Source organism: Panonychus citri, unplaced genomic scaffold (genome assembly GCF_014898815.1).
Source record: "Panonychus citri isolate SS breed McGregor unplaced genomic scaffold, ASM1489881v1 Contig00140, whole genome shotgun sequence".
Classification (NCBI taxonomy): domain Eukaryota; kingdom Metazoa; phylum Arthropoda; class Arachnida; order Trombidiformes; family Tetranychidae; genus Panonychus; species Panonychus citri.
This window is the reverse complement of record NW_026515545.1, coordinates 1988389-2007140: the sequence shown is the minus strand read 5'-3', so window position 1 is coordinate 2007140 and position 18752 is coordinate 1988389. Positions and strand designations below refer to the sequence as shown.

The 18752-nt window shown below is 29.7% G+C and overlaps 2 protein-coding genes across 2 annotated transcripts in view; one reads left to right on the top strand and one right to left on the bottom strand.

Annotated features, from left to right (window-relative positions):
• Window positions 1-34: 34 nt before the first annotated feature.
• On the bottom strand, window positions 35-1764 carry LOC128394939 (tRNA dimethylallyltransferase-like). The gene is made up of 5 exons (XM_053355317.1): window positions 1504-1764; window positions 1296-1433; window positions 710-1178; window positions 518-629; window positions 35-439 (listed from the first exon to the last, which is right to left on the bottom strand). The coding sequence occupies exons 1-5, from the start codon at window positions 1660-1662 to the stop codon at window positions 79-81; spliced, it is 1239 nt and encodes a 412-aa protein (XP_053211292.1). The 5' UTR covers window positions 1663-1764; the 3' UTR covers window positions 35-78.
• Window positions 1765-2344: 580 nt separating this feature from the next.
• LOC128394935 (tachykinin-like peptides receptor 99D) overlaps window positions 2345-18752 on the top strand; it is a 62040-nt gene continuing 45632 nt past the window's right edge. The window contains exon 1 of the mRNA XM_053355314.1: window positions 2345-2936. The gene's annotated coding sequence lies outside the window, so the exon portion shown is untranslated. The remainder of the gene's footprint in view (window positions 2937-18752) is intronic.

Genomic DNA, 18752 nt, shown 5'->3' with positions numbered 1-18752 from the left:
ACTTAGGAAACAATTAACTGATGACTATTCTCAATACTGTTAATCAACATTCAGATTTTATTTGTTGAATTTGTTTCATCAAATGAATATACTTTTCCTAATTGGTGTCAAATTTTTCGGATAAGATTGATAATGACTAAATAGATTGATTATCTCAATTGCTCTGTTTTTCACTTGGTCATCCCATTGAGAAAGGTCAGTTGTATCTAATTGAAAAATATCGGGTGTCGGTCTATCAGTTGCATTAATGAATCGATTCTTAATCCATTTCTTTTGCTTCCTAGCGTATCTACGAGTTACCAATTTAAGTCTCTCAATACTTGAATTCAATAGTTTTTCACCTTTTTCTGTTGCTTTCTCATCACAATCTAACATGAGGTAATCATGAAACTCTTTGAATCCAATTGATTGGAAAATGCCTTCAGTGTAATCAGCAACTCTATGGAAATTTAAAAATGAAATCAAATGTTAACTCAACAATTTGTACTCGAGCTTTTAATACATCAAATGTACTCACTGTTTTTGCTCTAATCGTGTCAAGTTATAGTTTTCATGGAACTTGATTAATTCATCAATCAATCCTTGTTCAATCATTTGATCAACTCGTTCATCTAACCTTTTATTATGAACTATAATTGGATTGAGAAAACAAAAAAAAATACCAATCTCAGTTATGATTTGATTAAATTTCCAATTGATTGCAACTTACCTGTTTCATCACAGGTAAGATAGAGTATAATGGAATTAGGATAACGTAATGGACCACCGAATCTATTTCCACCTTTGGATCTTTGCTCTTTAATCCAATCTGAGTGTTTCCTTCCAGTTTGCTGGTAAACTTGAAGACTTCGAATTATTTTTCGCTTTGAATTGGCAAGTAAACTAGCCGCACCTTCGGGATCAACTGAGGCCAGAATTGAGTGAAGAACTTCCGAAGAAACTGATCTAAGAGCCTTAGGTAAAATTGGTCGGGCAAATAGTTCACTTGCTGTAATTGAATCATCGTAAACAAATCCTGAATCAATCATCCCTCTTAATTGCTCTTCATCATCATCAATAACCAAATTGTCTCCACGTTTATCAGGTTCAATCAATATTTCATAAAGAAGACTCTCCACATAATACATTGTTCCTCCAGCGATTATTGGTATCCTTTGGCACGCAATCAGCTCATCAATCTAATAGAACAAGAGAAAAAAGAAAGAAGCACAAAATATCACAGAAAATGAATAATTAATTGAATGGAGAAGAAGAAAAAAATAACAAAAAGTAACAAATTTACGAGAAAACTTTACGATTGGTAAGGCACGATTTCTAAAATCAACAATAGTAAAAGGATGAAGTGGATCAGCGAAATCTATTAGATGATGATTGATTCCTTGTTTCTCTTGTTCGGTAACTTTATTAGTAATTATATTGAGATCCTTATAAAGCTGAAAAGGAAAAGAAAAGAATTTAAAAATTAAAATTAAATTCGAACAACCAAATTTCTAATCATCTTACCTGCATAGAATCAGCTGATATTATTTCAGAGTTAAAATGTTTACCCAATTCAATGGACAATTTAGTCTTACCAACACCAGTTGGACCAAATATAAACACCACAGGAACTTTATCCTTCTTGATTAACCGATAAATCAACCTAATTAATGTTTTTATCATTTTCGATTCAATCAAATTAACGAAACATCAACAAACCAAATGTAAACAAATTCACCAAAAACGTAAACCAAACAACCGGCACCCGAATAGTTTGAAAAAGAAACACCAGAGGGCAGGCTAGTTGAAGTTCGAAAAAAAAATTATTGATTAAAAATTTGATTTCTTTTCATTTTGATGATGTTCATTTATTGATCAATAAGAAAATAAATTTTTCTTCCTCTCTTTCCATTCCAATGAACAATTTTGATTCAGTTGTCTGATAGATATCCTGATAATTGGAAATACTTGTAAAATCTTGAGAGTAAATATTTTCGCAATCAATTTCTAATCAAAACCACCGAAAGAAAAAAACAATCAACTGAATAATTTATATTTTCCTTTTCTTTTTTTTTCTCAAATCATGCAGTATATAATCCAACGGAAGAATAATATCTTTATAATTAACTCTCCAGATTAATTCTGATCGAAATTCATCCTTGCCCATTGAGAACTGTCAATAACAACAATAGACAATTAGGTCAACACAACAACAACAACAAAAGTAATTTAACTTTGATTGTTTTCTAAATCGTATCTTTAAAAAAAAAAGATCAACATTCTCATCGGTAACTATCAAAATTCATTCCCAGCTACAGATCATTAGGATTACCAATATTGTTGATATTACGGCGATGATGATAACTTTATATATTATTTTCTCCTTCCATCAACTGTACATATCTGAACTGATTCTCACTCGAAAGTTAAATGGTCGATAACATTAACCATGCGTATTATTCAATTGAACATAACATGGGTTATGAACATTCTGCTTAGTTTTCAGTTAGAATTCACTTGGAACAGCTGGAAGTTTCTTATATATATTTTTCTTTTCAATTCTGTTTCATCTTCATCTAATCTCATACAGAACAAATTTCTCCTCAACCGTTATCATTATCATCTTATTATTATTATTATTATATCAGAATATAAATCCCATGTAATAACTTTTACTCTGTGGTGTGAAAATAAAAAGGTAGAATCAAAATTTATTTCCATTGAACGAAAATTATTGAAGAGAAAAAAAAATAACAAACTAAATTAACTGATTGCTGTAAATGGATTTTCAAGTTAAAAGTTAATCAATACATCCATGGACATTGTGTGTAAGTTAATATTCATCCTATCATCATCAAAATCATCATCAAAATCATCATCATCATCATTTATCAACAACAATATTTTTCATAAATTTTCCTCATCATTTACTCTTGAATCAAATTTGTTAATCAATTGTAAGTAAATTATATTCTTTTAAATCAATTAATCAAACCAGAGAACGAAAAAAAAAATTATATATTATCAATTGATGACATCGAGATGATGATCAACAATTTCGACTCTTAATTACTTTTTTTTCCCCAGAAATCTAATCAATTCTGTGATCGTTTTTCAATCTTGATGAAAATGTTAATAGATTCTGATATTCATGGTATTATATTAAGTTAATCGGATTCATTTTTTCCCCCTTTATAATCATGAATCTTTGACATGAACAAGTTAATAGTTTCTGTCATTCTCATCATGATATTATTTCAATTATTTGGATAATCATGAAAGATGATATAAGAAATTGAGAAATTAATTTCTAACTTTCATTATTTGTGTAATTTAATGATAATGATGATTATGATTATGAAAGGAAAAGTCTATGATTAAATTGATAACAATTTAGACGATGCTGGTTATGAGAACGATAATAATAATAATAAGTAAGGTTATTGATGAAAATACAAAAAGGTGATAATATAAATACTATGAGGGAACTGAAAGTTTAGTAAATAACTTGGATTATATATTTGAACTGGACCATGTTAATGGTCATCTATCTGGATGTTGACCATTATTCTGGATGAATATCTCAATTTTAACCATTCAATTTGAAATTATTGATAAGTTCCAATAGTTTCACTAATGATGATGATGATGATCAAATCTTTTTAAGTAATAGAAAAGTAAGAAAAAAAAAGATTATAACATTCAAGTGAATTATTAAGTATTGTTACTAATTGAATTGAAGTAATCGTTTGATTTACAACAATTACATTGGTTACTGAAGGAAAATGTATAAATGATAATGTTGATCAGAATTAGGAGAAAGAAGAATGAAAATAGACAGAAAAGTAGACAGGAAAATAGAAAGATGAAGATATATTAATGGATCTTTTCTTTATGTTTCTATTCATCTTCATTTCCGATGCTCTTAATTTCTGTCTATTACTTGTATCGGTCAGAATCCATTCATGAATATCGTTAGGTTAACATGTTGAAACTTGTTCAATTGGTCACCTACAGGGAAAGAAGGAGAAAATTGTAAGAGATAAAAGTCAACTTGATGATCGTAACTTAATATTATCATAATATAAATAAATTCTCTGCGCTGGTAGATGATAACTAATAAATATTATAAGTGTAATATCATTTAAGATGATAAGATAATATCATCAGAGTTTTTTCTTTCTTTCTCATAATGATCGGCAGAATTGCTCATGTACAGAATTATCAGTTTATCTGTTGCGCACCCTTATTATTATTATGATCATGTTCATCTTTCATCAACATGATAACGGTAAGTGGAAAACTATTGTTCCGGTTTCAAGGAAAAAACCAAAAAAGGAGAGAATTGAAAAATTCCAATTATTAGATCATTTAAATCGATAATTTGTTAATTACTTCCGGTTCTATGGAAAAACTTGAAAACTCCAAGAGGAAAAAAAATAGACGATACAAAAGTTAAGATATGTTTGGGAATCGTAATTGTTATTGAGGAAATCGTCACTTTATGTCAAACGTTTCATGCTGACATCCTGGACATTGTCAGTTAGACAATTAAAGGTTAATTCAGTTTACAAGTTTAATCAACAATCTAATTAAGTGGTAGTTTACTAGCTACTGATCACAATTGTCAATTTAACTTGTAAAAAAATAGAGAGAGAGAGAGAGAGAGATCCAATCAAATGTAATTTTTACCTTGGTGTATATACACAAGATAAACAGAGATAAATACAGAGTGGACACTTGAGAGCCGTCAAGAGGTCAATCCGATTGACCATCAACTTCAAGTATAAATCAACTTGAAAATCAGTTGGTAACTTGAAAATTTGGAAATGTTTATCATGACAATTTAGCTGAACAATTAGTGAAGTTCAATCGATAACAATTAACTGTTGAATATTATTAATAACTAATCATTGAACAAATTTACACGACTTTTAATTTGGTGAAATTGAATAGACTAAATTAATTTGTGATTTTATTATCATTTGTTAATACAATCTAATTTGACAAGGAAAATCAGAACAATTTATTAATAAGTTGGATGAACAATCAAAATAATATTGAGAGATATGATGTTTAACTTTTAACTGTCATGTTGATAACAATTAACTTATTAACATGGAAACTATTCTGATTACAATCCATTGATTTAGTATAATTATACTGTCATTAAATAAACTAATAAATGAGATGTTTAATATTATCATAATTCATTGAGACGTGAAAATCAATCAACTATAATAAATGAAACAATTTCATCATTATCATTAATAAATAACATTTATGTATGTACGATGTTCATGTTACATGTATTATTATTATGATAATAAATGTATTTATGATATCACTCAAAATGGATCAACAGAATTGAATAGTTAATTGTAATTGATAATCTTTGATATGGAGAAGATGAAAAAAAAAATTGATCAAAGTAAATGAATGAAATCCCAATGCAATAATCATTATTAGTATATTTTAATTATATGATCAATAAGAGTGACGATTTAGTTAATTACTGATAATTGATGAGAAACACCAAAAATCACTTTGATTTTGGAAAAACTATCTAACTGATAATTGTTAGTGATTTCATTTTAATTACCATTAGATTTAATTAGATTTGATTTACATGTGATGTGTAATCTTTGAGCTAATTGATTACAAATTGATTGTTAAAAAGGTGAACTAATTGTATTATACCAGAGAGAGAGAGAGAGAGAGAGAGAGAGAGAGAGAGAGAGAGAGAGAGAGAGAGAGAGAGAGAGATTTGTAATTAAATCAATTGTAATTGTATTGTGATTGATTCAATGGATAATAAGGTAAATAAAGTGAAGAAGGAGAAAAAAATATCTCTCAATGTTTTATAAGGAAAATTGTTCCGAGAGTCATGATGAAGATATTTCATGATTCGAGTTGAATTGTATCTTAGCAAAGAAAGAAAAAAGCTCAATTCCTATGGAGAGATAAACTTTGAACATTTGTAAACATCTACAAATGTTATATAACATTAACTACATCTCAATGATGAGTTTCATGTGTATGATCAATTTCATGGGAAAACACTGAACATTTTTTGTCTATTGTTATAAAGGGTGAACCAGTTGATTCAATACAGAGGAAAAGAATAAGAGAAAAAGACGAAGAAGAAGAATAAGTAAAAAATCTAATCACAATTAGCTAATCACCTTTCAGATTAAATGATAAGATAATTTACAACCCAAAACAAAGGTAAGGGATCAACAGTCGTTAGATTAGGATAAACTCTCATCTTCATCTCAATCTCCATTTCTTTATCCTCGATTCAAGTGAACTTGGAACAACCTCAATTCATGATTATCAATTGAATTATGGTTACATTAGATTAGTAATTTTTGTTTTCTTCTCTTTCTCTCACCCTGTAGCTTTTGTCTATTTGTGTTTGAGATGAACAGAAATCATGATGATGATGATAAACAAAAGCATTAGAATGAATTAATCTCAATCAAACAATCATCCTGAACAATGTCAATTCATGGTTGGAGTTTTTTTCTTTCCCTTTTCCAAGTCTCTTCATGTAACTTTAACTCAGTTGATTCTCAATGATAGTTTTTTATCCTCACAAAGACCTTGAGACACTATCATTAACCATATCATCATTACAATGTCCAAATATCCATTTGGACATGAATTTGAAACTTCCAATTGGATATAATAATAATATATATTAATTCAAAAGTTCAGTATTAGCTTTATATAAATATTATACTATAATCGAGTTCAATGATTGCTTTGTAATCTCAGAATGTTCAGAAATTGAGAGTTTATTTGATTTTCTATGCCAAGATCGTAGTTTTTTTCTGTTAAGCCTTTTACATGGTTTATATATCATTTCGATTATGAAATGTTCTGATTTTGATGATAGGATGATTCGCTCGTAAATACAAATAAAAAAAAAGTTCTACCATTTTGTTCATTCACTTTTCACTCCAGAGATTAGAGGTTATCTTTTCCTCTCTCTCTCTTTCAATTCTTACAATTCTCAGTTTTTCCATACCCTTTTGTACTAAAAGCTGTTCCTCGATAGTATTTTCATTTTCTCTCTCATTCTCCCCTGAAAGAGAAATTTATTTATTTATTTATTTATTTATTTATATATAATAAGAATATTGAAATTCCTGAATAAACAGATTCCATCTCCATGACAATAAATACACCTCATCTCCTCAACCTTTTCCATGTCAACACTTTACTCATTTTCGACTCTTCATCTTCTTATTTTATCATCACAAACTTTTTTCTTCTAGGTTAGTTTCGAGTTACCTTATTGTTGGACTTTACCTTTTTTTTTCGAGTTTGAACAAATAACTTTATGTGTAACTAATAATAACAACGGATCAATATTAATTTTCATCACTCTTTTATTAGATAATTAGATTAAAATGATTCTCATGGTTTAATTATTGTCGAGAGAGACTTGAATCACTTGATAACAATAACGATGTAAACACAATGTTCAATCAATCAATCAAATTACAATCAATTCATTTTAATAAAATTTATAGTAATTGTAAAACTTTGAATTGTGTCAAAAATGATTTACAATCAAATACAAAAAAAGTATAATCAATGGAGGATTTTTTACTTTCTAGTTATTTCAATTGATATTAACATAAAACATTTTGACTAGTTGATTTTATTATCATTAAATGAGTGAAAGAGAAAACAAAATATCCAGTAAACTGGTGAAATTTTGGAATACCCCTTGTGTATATTTTGATTGTTCAACTGTCAGAATCAACCAGTGTATCCAATTAGGTTGATTATGTTTCCAATTTTCAATGTATTTACATTAATTTGTGTTGGTCAGCTAATGAATAACTGTCATAGTATTTGCAAAGACAATTAAACAAGAAGATGGACCTTAATGTTTCCTGTTGTTTATGACAACAACAGGCTGAATACAATATTTCTGACAAAGAGAATGCTAATTAAACATTGATGAGGTAAATACAGATAGATTCATAGATGAATCCAAATAGACAATTCTAACTAATCTATTGAAACTAATCTTAGGGTTTGTAGTCATGATCTGATTGCATTGGGATAATCTTACAGACAATTTTGTATTTTCATGTTACCAGATGACTAAGGTACTTATGGGAAGTGATATTGACAAATACTGACAATAATATTATCGTATAGTGATATAGATAATATCATTTGAATAGCACTTGAAGAAGATGATGAATATCCAATAGGAAAAGTATTATATCATAAATGCGTATATATATGGAAACTTCATTAATGGAAAATGAGATATGGTGGAAAAATGAAGAAGATGAAGATGAAAACGATAATGAGAATGTTCAAGTGGAGTGGGATAAGAATTTTATTGATGATATATTGATGATAGATCGGGTTATTATAATACACTAGAGGTATTTATCTTTCAGAATCCTATTTTCTCTTACTATCCAATATTTTTCAAGTTCTAATGGTAATAAGTTTCTCGATTAACAGAGTTATCATTATGATCTTTCGATCTTTAAACCTTTAATGCAATTCGAAAGGGAATCCAAACAAAAGAGGTTTCACTTTAATTCTCATTGAGAACAATTTTTTTCCCTTTTTCTTTTCCATTCCATATTCTTTTCGTCATCAAATCCATGAGATTATGTTACTCTCATGTTTCTATCTCAGTTTCATTGGTTGATTATTGTTACTCTGAAATGAACAATTCTATCATGTAATACATGATGGTTTATATTGGAAAACTATTATTATTATTATTATTATCATGATAGATCTCATGAAAACCTTTCAGGTCAAATAGTTACTCTCTTTTGACCAACTTGTGAAAATATAAAAGGAAAACAAAATCTTATCATTGAATTATCCTTTAACATGATAAATATAATTAAAATATTATCCTGAATTATAATCGTTAATGAATCTATTAGATAAACGTTAACAATTCGTATCACGTTAAATGTTTACTCTTGGATATTATTTTGTATCTTAAGATTCATGATTTACCATGACAACTAAATCAGAATTCAGTCAATTCCAATTAACAACTGATTGCCTTTCATTATATTAATTGATATTCAATGTGAATTTCTTGTCATTTGTTTGGTTCTCATTAAATTCAAACCATCTTAATAAATAGTGAAACTTGATGATCTTCATGAATATGAAACCTCCTCATAGAAAATCAGAAAAAATCTTAATCATTTTTATCTGTATCAAAGTAAATGATGATGAGAATGGTTTTCATGATAGTGAGTGAGATAGAGATAGAGAGAGAAAGAGTGAGAGAGGGGGAAACAAAGTCAACTTATCTCTACTCACCCCAATTGAGATCAATTATTTTCTTTTTCTAATCTTAGAATTTGAGTAGAAAAAAGATTAACTTGAATATTATCGCTTAAGGGAAACTAATCACCTTTGCGAAAACACTGACATCAAATTTCATCTTAAATCTCAAAGGGAATCTCATCAATTGTTTTCTCTCGTTGTTTTTGATTACCTAATTTGGTCGCCATGATGATGACGCTCATCATCATCTTCCTCATTTCATTGAAACCCTTTTCATTTAATCTACAAGAAACAAGATCATTTTATCTACTGTGATAGTGATCGTGAAGGTGATGCTTGTTATTTTCAGTTATCATGAAAATAATCAACTTATTTCGACTTTCACTTTCTTTTCTTACCATTAACAAGATAGATTGAGATGTTTGGATGACTTTTTTTTTATTCCAGAACTTTATCATTATCATTCTTTGTGAGATTCATTTTCCCTTCAGCAAACATGGTAACTGGAAGGTAACATGCAACAAGGTATATAAGAATCTACATTTTCCTTTCAGTATGAGCAGCATGATGATAATAAAATTCTGAATTATTGTTCTCAAAGATATCAAAAGTATTCTGGTAAAGTTCAATTCTCGGTTCGTTTAACTGATCTAAATTCAATCTTCCCCTGAATTCTGTTAATTTCCAAAAAATCTTGTCTTGATAAACCAAAAGAGAAACCAATCATCTATCAATACTCTTTCTTGTAAATGTCAATGATTTTATCTGATCTCGAATTTTTTTTCATCAATATCTTTTCCATATCATATTATGTTTAGAGGGGAAACTTTTTTTCTTCTATTGAAATCAGAATATAATCTTACTCATCAGTTATATTGATGGAAACATGGATATGAACAATTTATTATTTCGTATCTATTAACTTATTGATCTTTCATTTTGTTCAATCAAATTAACTTTCTCTCATTGTTAATTTAGTTTTAATCTTAACAAAAGTTCAATCAGATGAAAAGTTTTTTTTTATCCCATCAATTGATTAACTCTTTTCATTGTTAATTTCTATTGGAGTGTTTAATTGAATTAATAGATGAAAATGTTTTTCTATCACAATAGATGGACAATGGTCATTTACAACTTTTCAATCATTTTCTTTCCTCACTTGTTGATCGAATCAGTTTGTGTATCTCTTTTAAGAAATCGATCTCAGTTGTTAAGAGATTTTTTCAAATTCTTTTGTAATCTATTGGATTGGAGAAGAAAAATTAATTCTCTTCGAGAAAATGAACTTAATTCTAAAGGAAAAGCATTTAGCTATTGAAAGATTGCGAAATAAAAAAGAAAAGCGCGTAATTTAAATGAGCAAAAAAACGAAATTAATTGACAAGAAATGAAACTTTTCTCATCTATGAGGATTTATCTTGATTCGAGATAACTGATTACAATTAGAGCTTTGATTAACTATTAATAATGGTAGAAACCTGATACACTTTCATAATAGAAGAATCAATTTTTCGAAATGTTCAATTTCTATTCAATTTTTTGAAATTTTTTTCCACAGAAAAAAAAACAATATTGTGATATTAATATTATGTTGAATAACTGTTATTATGTATTCGATATCGTAAGGTTCAGATGAATTTTATATATTAAATATCAATAGATGATTAAATTATGAAACAAGTGAAGATTCAAAAAGTCACCATTTAAAACCAGGGAGAATCCAGAGCAGCATTAGGATTCTACCTTCTTCTCTCATGAAATCATTAATAATAATAAGTTATCATGAATTCTGAAGGTTTCAGTTTATTTCATCTCTTTTATTATTCGTTCTTTTTTCAATTTCCCTCCTTGTTGGTGGAACAGGGGAAATCCTGTTCTTTTCTTTATCATCGATTTCAATTCTTTTTTATTTCCTCTTGTTATCAAATTACCTTTTGTCGACTTTAGACTACAGACTTTCACCTGATTCTTAGTTGAAACTTTATTCTTTTCCATTCTGAACTTATCTGATTTCTCTATCTCTCTCACACACAATTCACATTCGCAAAATTCCAAGTACATCATGTGAATACACAGATAAAACTGACCACTGGTTCTTATTATTATCTAAGTGGAAACACAAACAGCTAATTCTCTGAGTAACTTGTTGACTTTTCTCATTTTCTTTCATACTCTTTAATCTTGACCATCGACATGATGATGACCATCATACCTTTCAATTGCTTTTCATTATTATCATTCCACCTCCTTAACACACTCAATCCTTTTCTTTCTCATACATTTTCCAATATTTATCAATCGATATCGATATTCATTGGGTTCATCATCAATTCCATTACTTTTATAACATAATTTACTTCTCACCCTTTAGAGTAGTTTTTTTTTAACTTAACTTTCTTTCCATCATTTAATCATATAAAAAATAGTACAAAAAAAAGAAAAACACAAACTTAACTCCTCATTTAATTAGGTAAATTGTTATGATGGAATATATTATTAAAATCGTAACAACTTTCATGATTAGCTCAATATTTTGAATGAACGTCCTCCATAACGATTCTCAGTTGATTAACATGGCAATTAGAATGCTGGTGTAACATTAAATTTGATTGTTATCTTTTCTTATCATCTTATTACCTTAGATTTGAATTTTTCTAACCTTAAATCATTATTTTCCTTTATTGGTAAACAAACAATAAACTTTAATGTTGACAATTTCCAGCGATTCCAAATGCCTCATCCCGAAAGACATTAAATTCAAAAGGTTTACTTTATATTTACATTTTTATGAATAAACCAAAGTTCAATATTTAATTGCTGATCAAATTTATTTATTTTCGTAGCTTCCTAATCCTGGATTATCATGATAATCGTATCATCAAAAGTTATCGTCAACATTTTCCTCATGTGCCATCTTTTACTTGGTTAAATTAATGAATTTTATTCCTTCATCACCATGAATTGAAGTGAAACTTTTTAAACAACATTGAAACTTTAGGAAAGAAAAAAAAATCAATCTGTCCAATCTCATGAAAAGTATCAACATATCAACATGAAACTTTTTATATAAAACCTTATACTCATTCATATAATGTAATTGAAAACATTTCAAGTTAATCATGATGATATAAAATCATGAGAAAGAGGAAAAAAAATCGCAATTCATTTTAATTGAATAGTCTAATTAACATTGTCAACCAATTTCAAACAATCAAGTTTAATGGTAAAAGTTGAATTGTTGAATCAGAACTAAAAAAGAGGAAAAAAATATAACAACAACATGGCAGAAATGATATTAATAACTGACAGGTTTCATTTCAAAGAATCAGAGAAAAAGTCAAATAAACCTGAATCATTATAAAGATCATGATAATCCCTCTGACCACACCTAATTTCTGCCTTTATTTTTAAAAGAAATCCTTTCATTTCTATTGGACTTTTTTGTTTCACTCCCTATCTAAATCCATAATCTCCTCAGGGAATTACCAATTTACACCGAGAGGACATCCCAATCAACATACAAAATTTTTTGATCAAATTTGGAGAGGTTTTGATTCAGAATTGATTCAAATTTTGATACAGTTTTGAATCAAAAATTTTTTGACTTCATTTTGAATCAAAATTGATTCAAATTAGACGAATCTTTCAAAAAAAAAGATTTGATTGAAATTTAGAAAAATAATCAGATTCAAATAGCTAAATTATAAAATGAATCCAAAAAGATAGTATCCGATAGCCGAATCAGAATCCGTTTCGGATATGTTTTTTATCAATTTCACTTTTGACTGAAAGTCTTTACGAAATCAAAGCGCGTTTTAAATCTTGATTCAAGTTGAAAGAAAATCAGAAGCTTTTTTTAGCTGAATCTTTCAAGTTTTTGTTTACTGAAATTTTTTTGATTGATTACATTGATGGAAATATAGAATTTCAATTGAGATCATAAAAATGGCAGTGAATAAATAGGCAAAGTGATAGAATTTGTTAGAAATTGTAACAGTTATGAACATTTGAATATAAAAATGATTCTCAGAAATTTACGGTCTGGAAAGTGGCTTTTTTTGAAAAGAGTTATCAGTAAATGCCAATATCTGTGAAAAGAAAATCCATTGATTCTATTTCATCATCATAATCCATATTTTCGGACAATGAATCCGTTTCCATTTTCGGAAATTCCAATTCATAATCCATCACGAGATCATCTGAACGATTTATTTTCACATTTGAATCACTTGTTTGTTTGTTTTCATGGCGATAACATTCAGACAATAATGCGACAATAATGTTTCCCATTTTCTAAAACGCCAAGAAAGGATGTGAATTAGAATCAATGAATTTGTTATAAGATTTCACTTAATGACTTACCTTTGATTTTGACTTTCACGAAATGAATTGTTCCACAGTTAGTTGATTAAAATGATGAAATTTCACAATTAAAAGAAAAGGCACTTGGGCGAAGAAAAAGTTGATTCAAAAAATTGACATGAACAAAACAAAACACACAGAGACAGAGAATGGGCCAAATAGCGTTTTCGAACGAAATTCATTTCAAATAGATTAGGCGCGAAGCTAAATGAGCTTGAATTGTCCATTCAACAGAATGGGCGAAATAGCGTTTTCGAAATTGATTTCAAACGGATTACGCGCGAAGTTTACTGAACTTGATTGATCCATTCCAGAAACCCAGTGAGTCTACTTATTAAGTAGAAATTGTTCAACAAGATGATCTTTGGTATATTTAAAGTGAAAGGAAGAGCTTTCGACATGAATTACTTTCGAATGAATTTTGTCAGTTTCCACCATGGAAAGTGTTTCCATTTTCTTGATTATTTCGTGAATGTTTTCAAGAGGAAAAGAAAAGAATCCATTGCATCCAGTGAATTTTATCTGAACGATTTTAGTTGAATATTCATGACAGAAAAAAAATACTTTCGAATTATATTCAACAATGTATTTAATATTGTAGAATTTTCCATCAATATCTTTGATTTGAGAGTCATCACGTTTTCTTTGAGCACAATAAGCTGATGTTGAATATCTTTTCCCATTCAACTTAATAGACCGCAAGTAATTCAGATTTTGCAATGAAGATCGATTCCAACATCTATTTTTTTCCATCATTAAGTTTAGAACCGATCGATGGTCATTTTCTCTTGAACCTTGAGGTTTTTTATCTGGAACTGTCGTAGTTTTAGATTTATCATCTTGAATTTTGAAATATTTTCTCTCCTTGAAAGTGAGATTCCATTTATTTAGCATTTTTATTTTGTACTCTCTGTATTTAAAATCTGCCATAAAAAAGCGAACAAGCGATGATCCGATATTGGAATAACGATGAACTTTCAACTTCAGTTGTCCCATATAGTCTTCAAGAGGATATGAAGTTACATTCGAGTTTGGTCCAAGATGAAAAACCGAATCAGCCAAATGTGAAAGAATGTGGCAGTTGTATGACATGAAACCTTCGCCATAAATTTCAAGACAACCTTTCTGAAACTCTTCAACCATGTTACTTATTTCCATGACTTTCGAAGAAGATTCAGTTGAAACATGAGAAAGATAATAGAGTCTTGAAAGTGTTAAACGTGATGAATAATTCATGGCTTCAATAGTCCCTTCGCAGTTAGATAGAAAAAATAACATAATAAGGAATCGATCTCATTGCTTTTCCAATATTTGATTACGTCCAGGCTTCTTGGTGTTCTTGTGAACTCGGTTGGCACGGAAATAGAAATCAATCTCTGGCTGAATTCTCGTTTGAAAATATTTCGATCGATTCTATTTTCAAAAATATTTTCCTGTGATTGGAGAAATCCTTTCATGATTAAATTTCGAAAAACACCCAAACTTATGCTGTGCATTGGTTCAACAGCTGTTCCAAGTACCATGTCAAAATCTGCCAACATCAATAACGGAGTAACACCATTGAATCCTTGGAATCTATTGTTGAAATCAAGATTCACCGAAGTGTTTTCTTTGTAAAAACGTTGAAACTCTAAAAAATCACCTTGTCTTCTTTTCAATCTTTCTAATTGCTCTTGACTACGATATGGAAACATTCTTGCACCATTGAAAGTTGATGCTTCAAGACGACACCAGTCACATCCAAATGTGTGATTGAACTGTTTAACATTCCTCAGATATGCTCTCATCGGAGCATCAGCTATGAGAGCAATCAAATGAAAAGTAGCTGAAAAATTTTCTGATAGTTCAGTTGTCCAATCAACAGGATTAATTGATAGATCTTTCAATTCTTCGCAAATTGGTCCTAAGAAACACTCGACGTGTGGTTTTTGTTTTCCAATAAATAAACCAACCAAGAAGAAAAACTTTCTGCGATATTCTTTTTTCAACTCATTGATTGAAATGAAAACCGGAAAAATTTTTTCTGTTGAACTTTTACCAACGGATATTTCATCAGCATGAATCGTCAATGTTAGACGCATTGTACCAGATTCTCGATCTACTGATTCTTTTACTTTTTTTGCTTGAATTGAATTTGAAATATCAGGAATCGATTCGTTGTCAAACCAACATGAATAATTAAGAATAGGAAGAATATTTTCCAGCTGATGTCTTAGAGGAATATGTAGAAAGTAGTTTCCATTCTGTAACTTAGCGGGTTGAAGAGTTGTTTCACATTCATAAGGTGGAAAAAATTTGGGTTCTCCTGAAAATGGGCCATGTGCATGGTTAAATTGGCACAAGATAAACACTTTCACATTGATTTCATGGGCTTTTGATTCCCAAAAATATCGTATACTTGGGAAAAGAATTGGATCCTTAGAGAATCTAGAGTTGAAACAATTAACAAGATTCACAATAATATCACACGCTGTCAAATTTAAGCCCACTTGTGATAAGAGAGTAGAAAAAAGCACCTCTGAATAGATTGATTTGTCCGGATTAATTCCAGCAGAATCAAATTGATCGAAATTGTCTGATTCATCAGACGTATATGGTTCACTAGGAGATGATGATGAGACAGATAAATTATCACTGAATTCACAAGAAGAAAAGCTTATTTCACTCTCAATAGAATCGTCTGTATCTAGCGATGGGACATTGAATAGATACAAAAGATTTTCGTATCGATGTTGTATACGATTCCTACGATGTTCACTTCTGTTCCGACTCATTATGGTTATAAGTAACAAAATTAAATAATTTCTTTTTTTTAAATTCTTAATTTTTTGTGATAAGAGTCAAAAACTGTTTAGTATATTGATTACTAAGATAAAAACCACATGGGTCAAGCGAGGTTTTTAGTTATCGTCTTGACAACAGGTAGCGTTGGTAACGAACGGCCAACAACCAATCAGATTGAAGAGAATATTTTACCTTCTAAATTCGATTTCCGGTTTTGATAATTCTAATCGAATTTTTCTTTTATCAGCTGCGTTTGAGCAATTTTAATTGATTTCAATTCATTTTAAGAAAAGTCAATTCTTTTTTAATTATTTTACAATTGTTCCCGTGTATGGAAAGTAAACCATCGAGAAAAAGATATTCTTTTAAACTAGTTAAGCCTTACAAATCGCGTCTTGATAAATCCGTGGTTTCAAATCAATCAACTTTACTTGGATCATTGTTCAAGTTGATGATGAATGAAAAAATTATTACAGCTTTGGTCAAGGTGAAAGACTACGGTCAAAAAACTAGAACAGTGCCTGTGTGTTTCAAGATGGACTCAATCTTGGTTCCAAATGATTTTACAAATTTCAAGATCAAGAAAAGCAACTTGATTAACATCTCTATTTTTGACTCCAAACCTGTACCAGCGCTTATTGTTATCGTCTCAGGTAAGTGATTTTTTTAACCCTATCAATGACCTAATTTGTTTATCTACTTCAATTTTAAGATGATTCGAAGGATCTTGGAGAGGCTTTCAAATATTTCCGGAGATTTGCGTCGTGTAAGTTTCCGAATCTACAGAAAAAAATTTCGATCTGGTTGAACATCGAAAATCTCAGAATTCAAACGTATGAAACAGCATCGAAAGGTCTTCCAACCATTTCGGAGAATTCATTTCAATCTTTCCTTTTTTTGGTTGATTCAGCAAGAAAAAACCAAGAAAAAATCAAGAAAAAATCTCAAGAACAACAAGAACCGACTCCATCTACTTCGAAAGCTATAAATACAAGCGCTTCAACTACTGAATCAAACAAAGATGATTCAGTTGACTTTCCAAAGAATAAAATTGATTCTGAACAGAAAGAATTTTCAAGCAATGATCAAGCTCAAAACAAAATTGAATTATCCTCTGAAACAAGCAATTGGAAATTTGTCCGTTCGGACTTGTCAAAACTTTGCTTTGGAGTTGATGAAAGTTATAGAAATTCTCACACTTTCTCATAACAATCTCATCTCTTGTTCACAAAAAGAATTCAAGGTAACATTTTCAGGTGAAGAAACGAAAGATATTCGTATTTTGCCTGAAGTTGATCAGACAAACGAGCAAGGGGACATCACTTACGTCGAAGGAATTCTTCCTCTTCAAACAAGTAGATATAAATTCGCGGTGAATAAGAAACTTGGAAAAAATGATGATCCGATTCAAGCTGATTTAGCATTGGAAAAGTTACTTCTCAACAATATAATTCACAATTGTTTCCCTACTCATTGGGTTCGTGATGTTACTTGTCGAGGTCATGGTGGTCGTCAATCACTAGTTACAATTTGGAATAATCAATATCCTCTCAAGAATCCATGCGAAGGGTTGCAGCAGATGGGATTAGGTGAATCTCGGTTACAAGCATTGATTGGTATGTTTAAATTTCTATTTAATTTGCAATTTTCTAACTTTTTATTTTTTGGAATTTAGATCATGTTGTGAGAAAAGCTCGAAAAGCTTCCTACGATAACGCAACAAAAACAAAACTTCTTTCACACTTGGCCAAATCTCTTTACTACGCTAGAAGTAAATTCCCGAATCCAGCTCCAAAAGATGAACCTCTTTATTACGATACAATTGAATTCGACTCGGATTTTCAAGTTTCTTGTGAGGACGTTGAAAGTGAAGAAGAATCAAGCTCTTCAGAGATTTGGTCTGATTCAAATTCTTCATCACCTAGACCAAAGCGAAAAACCTATGCTGAGATGATGGCTTCTGATGATGAGAAATCTGATCATGATGAAAGACAGGTAACTGAAACGATTTCTACAGACAGTCCGGATAAAACGTTCTTTGGTGGCGATGAAGATGAAGTTCTGGATCTACCAAACTCACAAGAAGCTCAAAGATTACAACACAAGGAAGCAATGAAACTTCTTGAAGAAGAAAAGCTTAAACAGAAAATTGAAAAAGAACTACGAGAAAAAAAGGCTGCGTTAGAGAGACGAATGGATAATGATTCGATCAGTAATTCGAGTGTCAAATTGGCTGAGCCGCAAGCTGAAATTGATTTTCCAGCTACTGAAAATGAGCAAGAATTAATTGAAGCGGAAAATCTTGCAATTCAAGAATTTGAATCTCAAAA

Bases quoted from the DNA above. Each gene is read 5' to 3' on its own strand.
- LOC128394939 (XM_053355317.1), bottom strand. From the start codon at position 1,662: ATGATAAAAACATTAATTAGGTTGATTTATCGGTTAATCAAGAAGGAT. The intron at 1,179-1,295 runs GTAAAGTTTTCT...TTGTTCTATTAG, and splicing joins GAAATCGTGCCTTACCAATC to ATTGATGAGCTGATTGCGTG. The intron at 630-709 runs GTAAGTTGCAAT...ATCCAATTATAG, and splicing joins TCTTACCTGTGATGAAACAG to TTCATAATAAAAGGTTAGAT.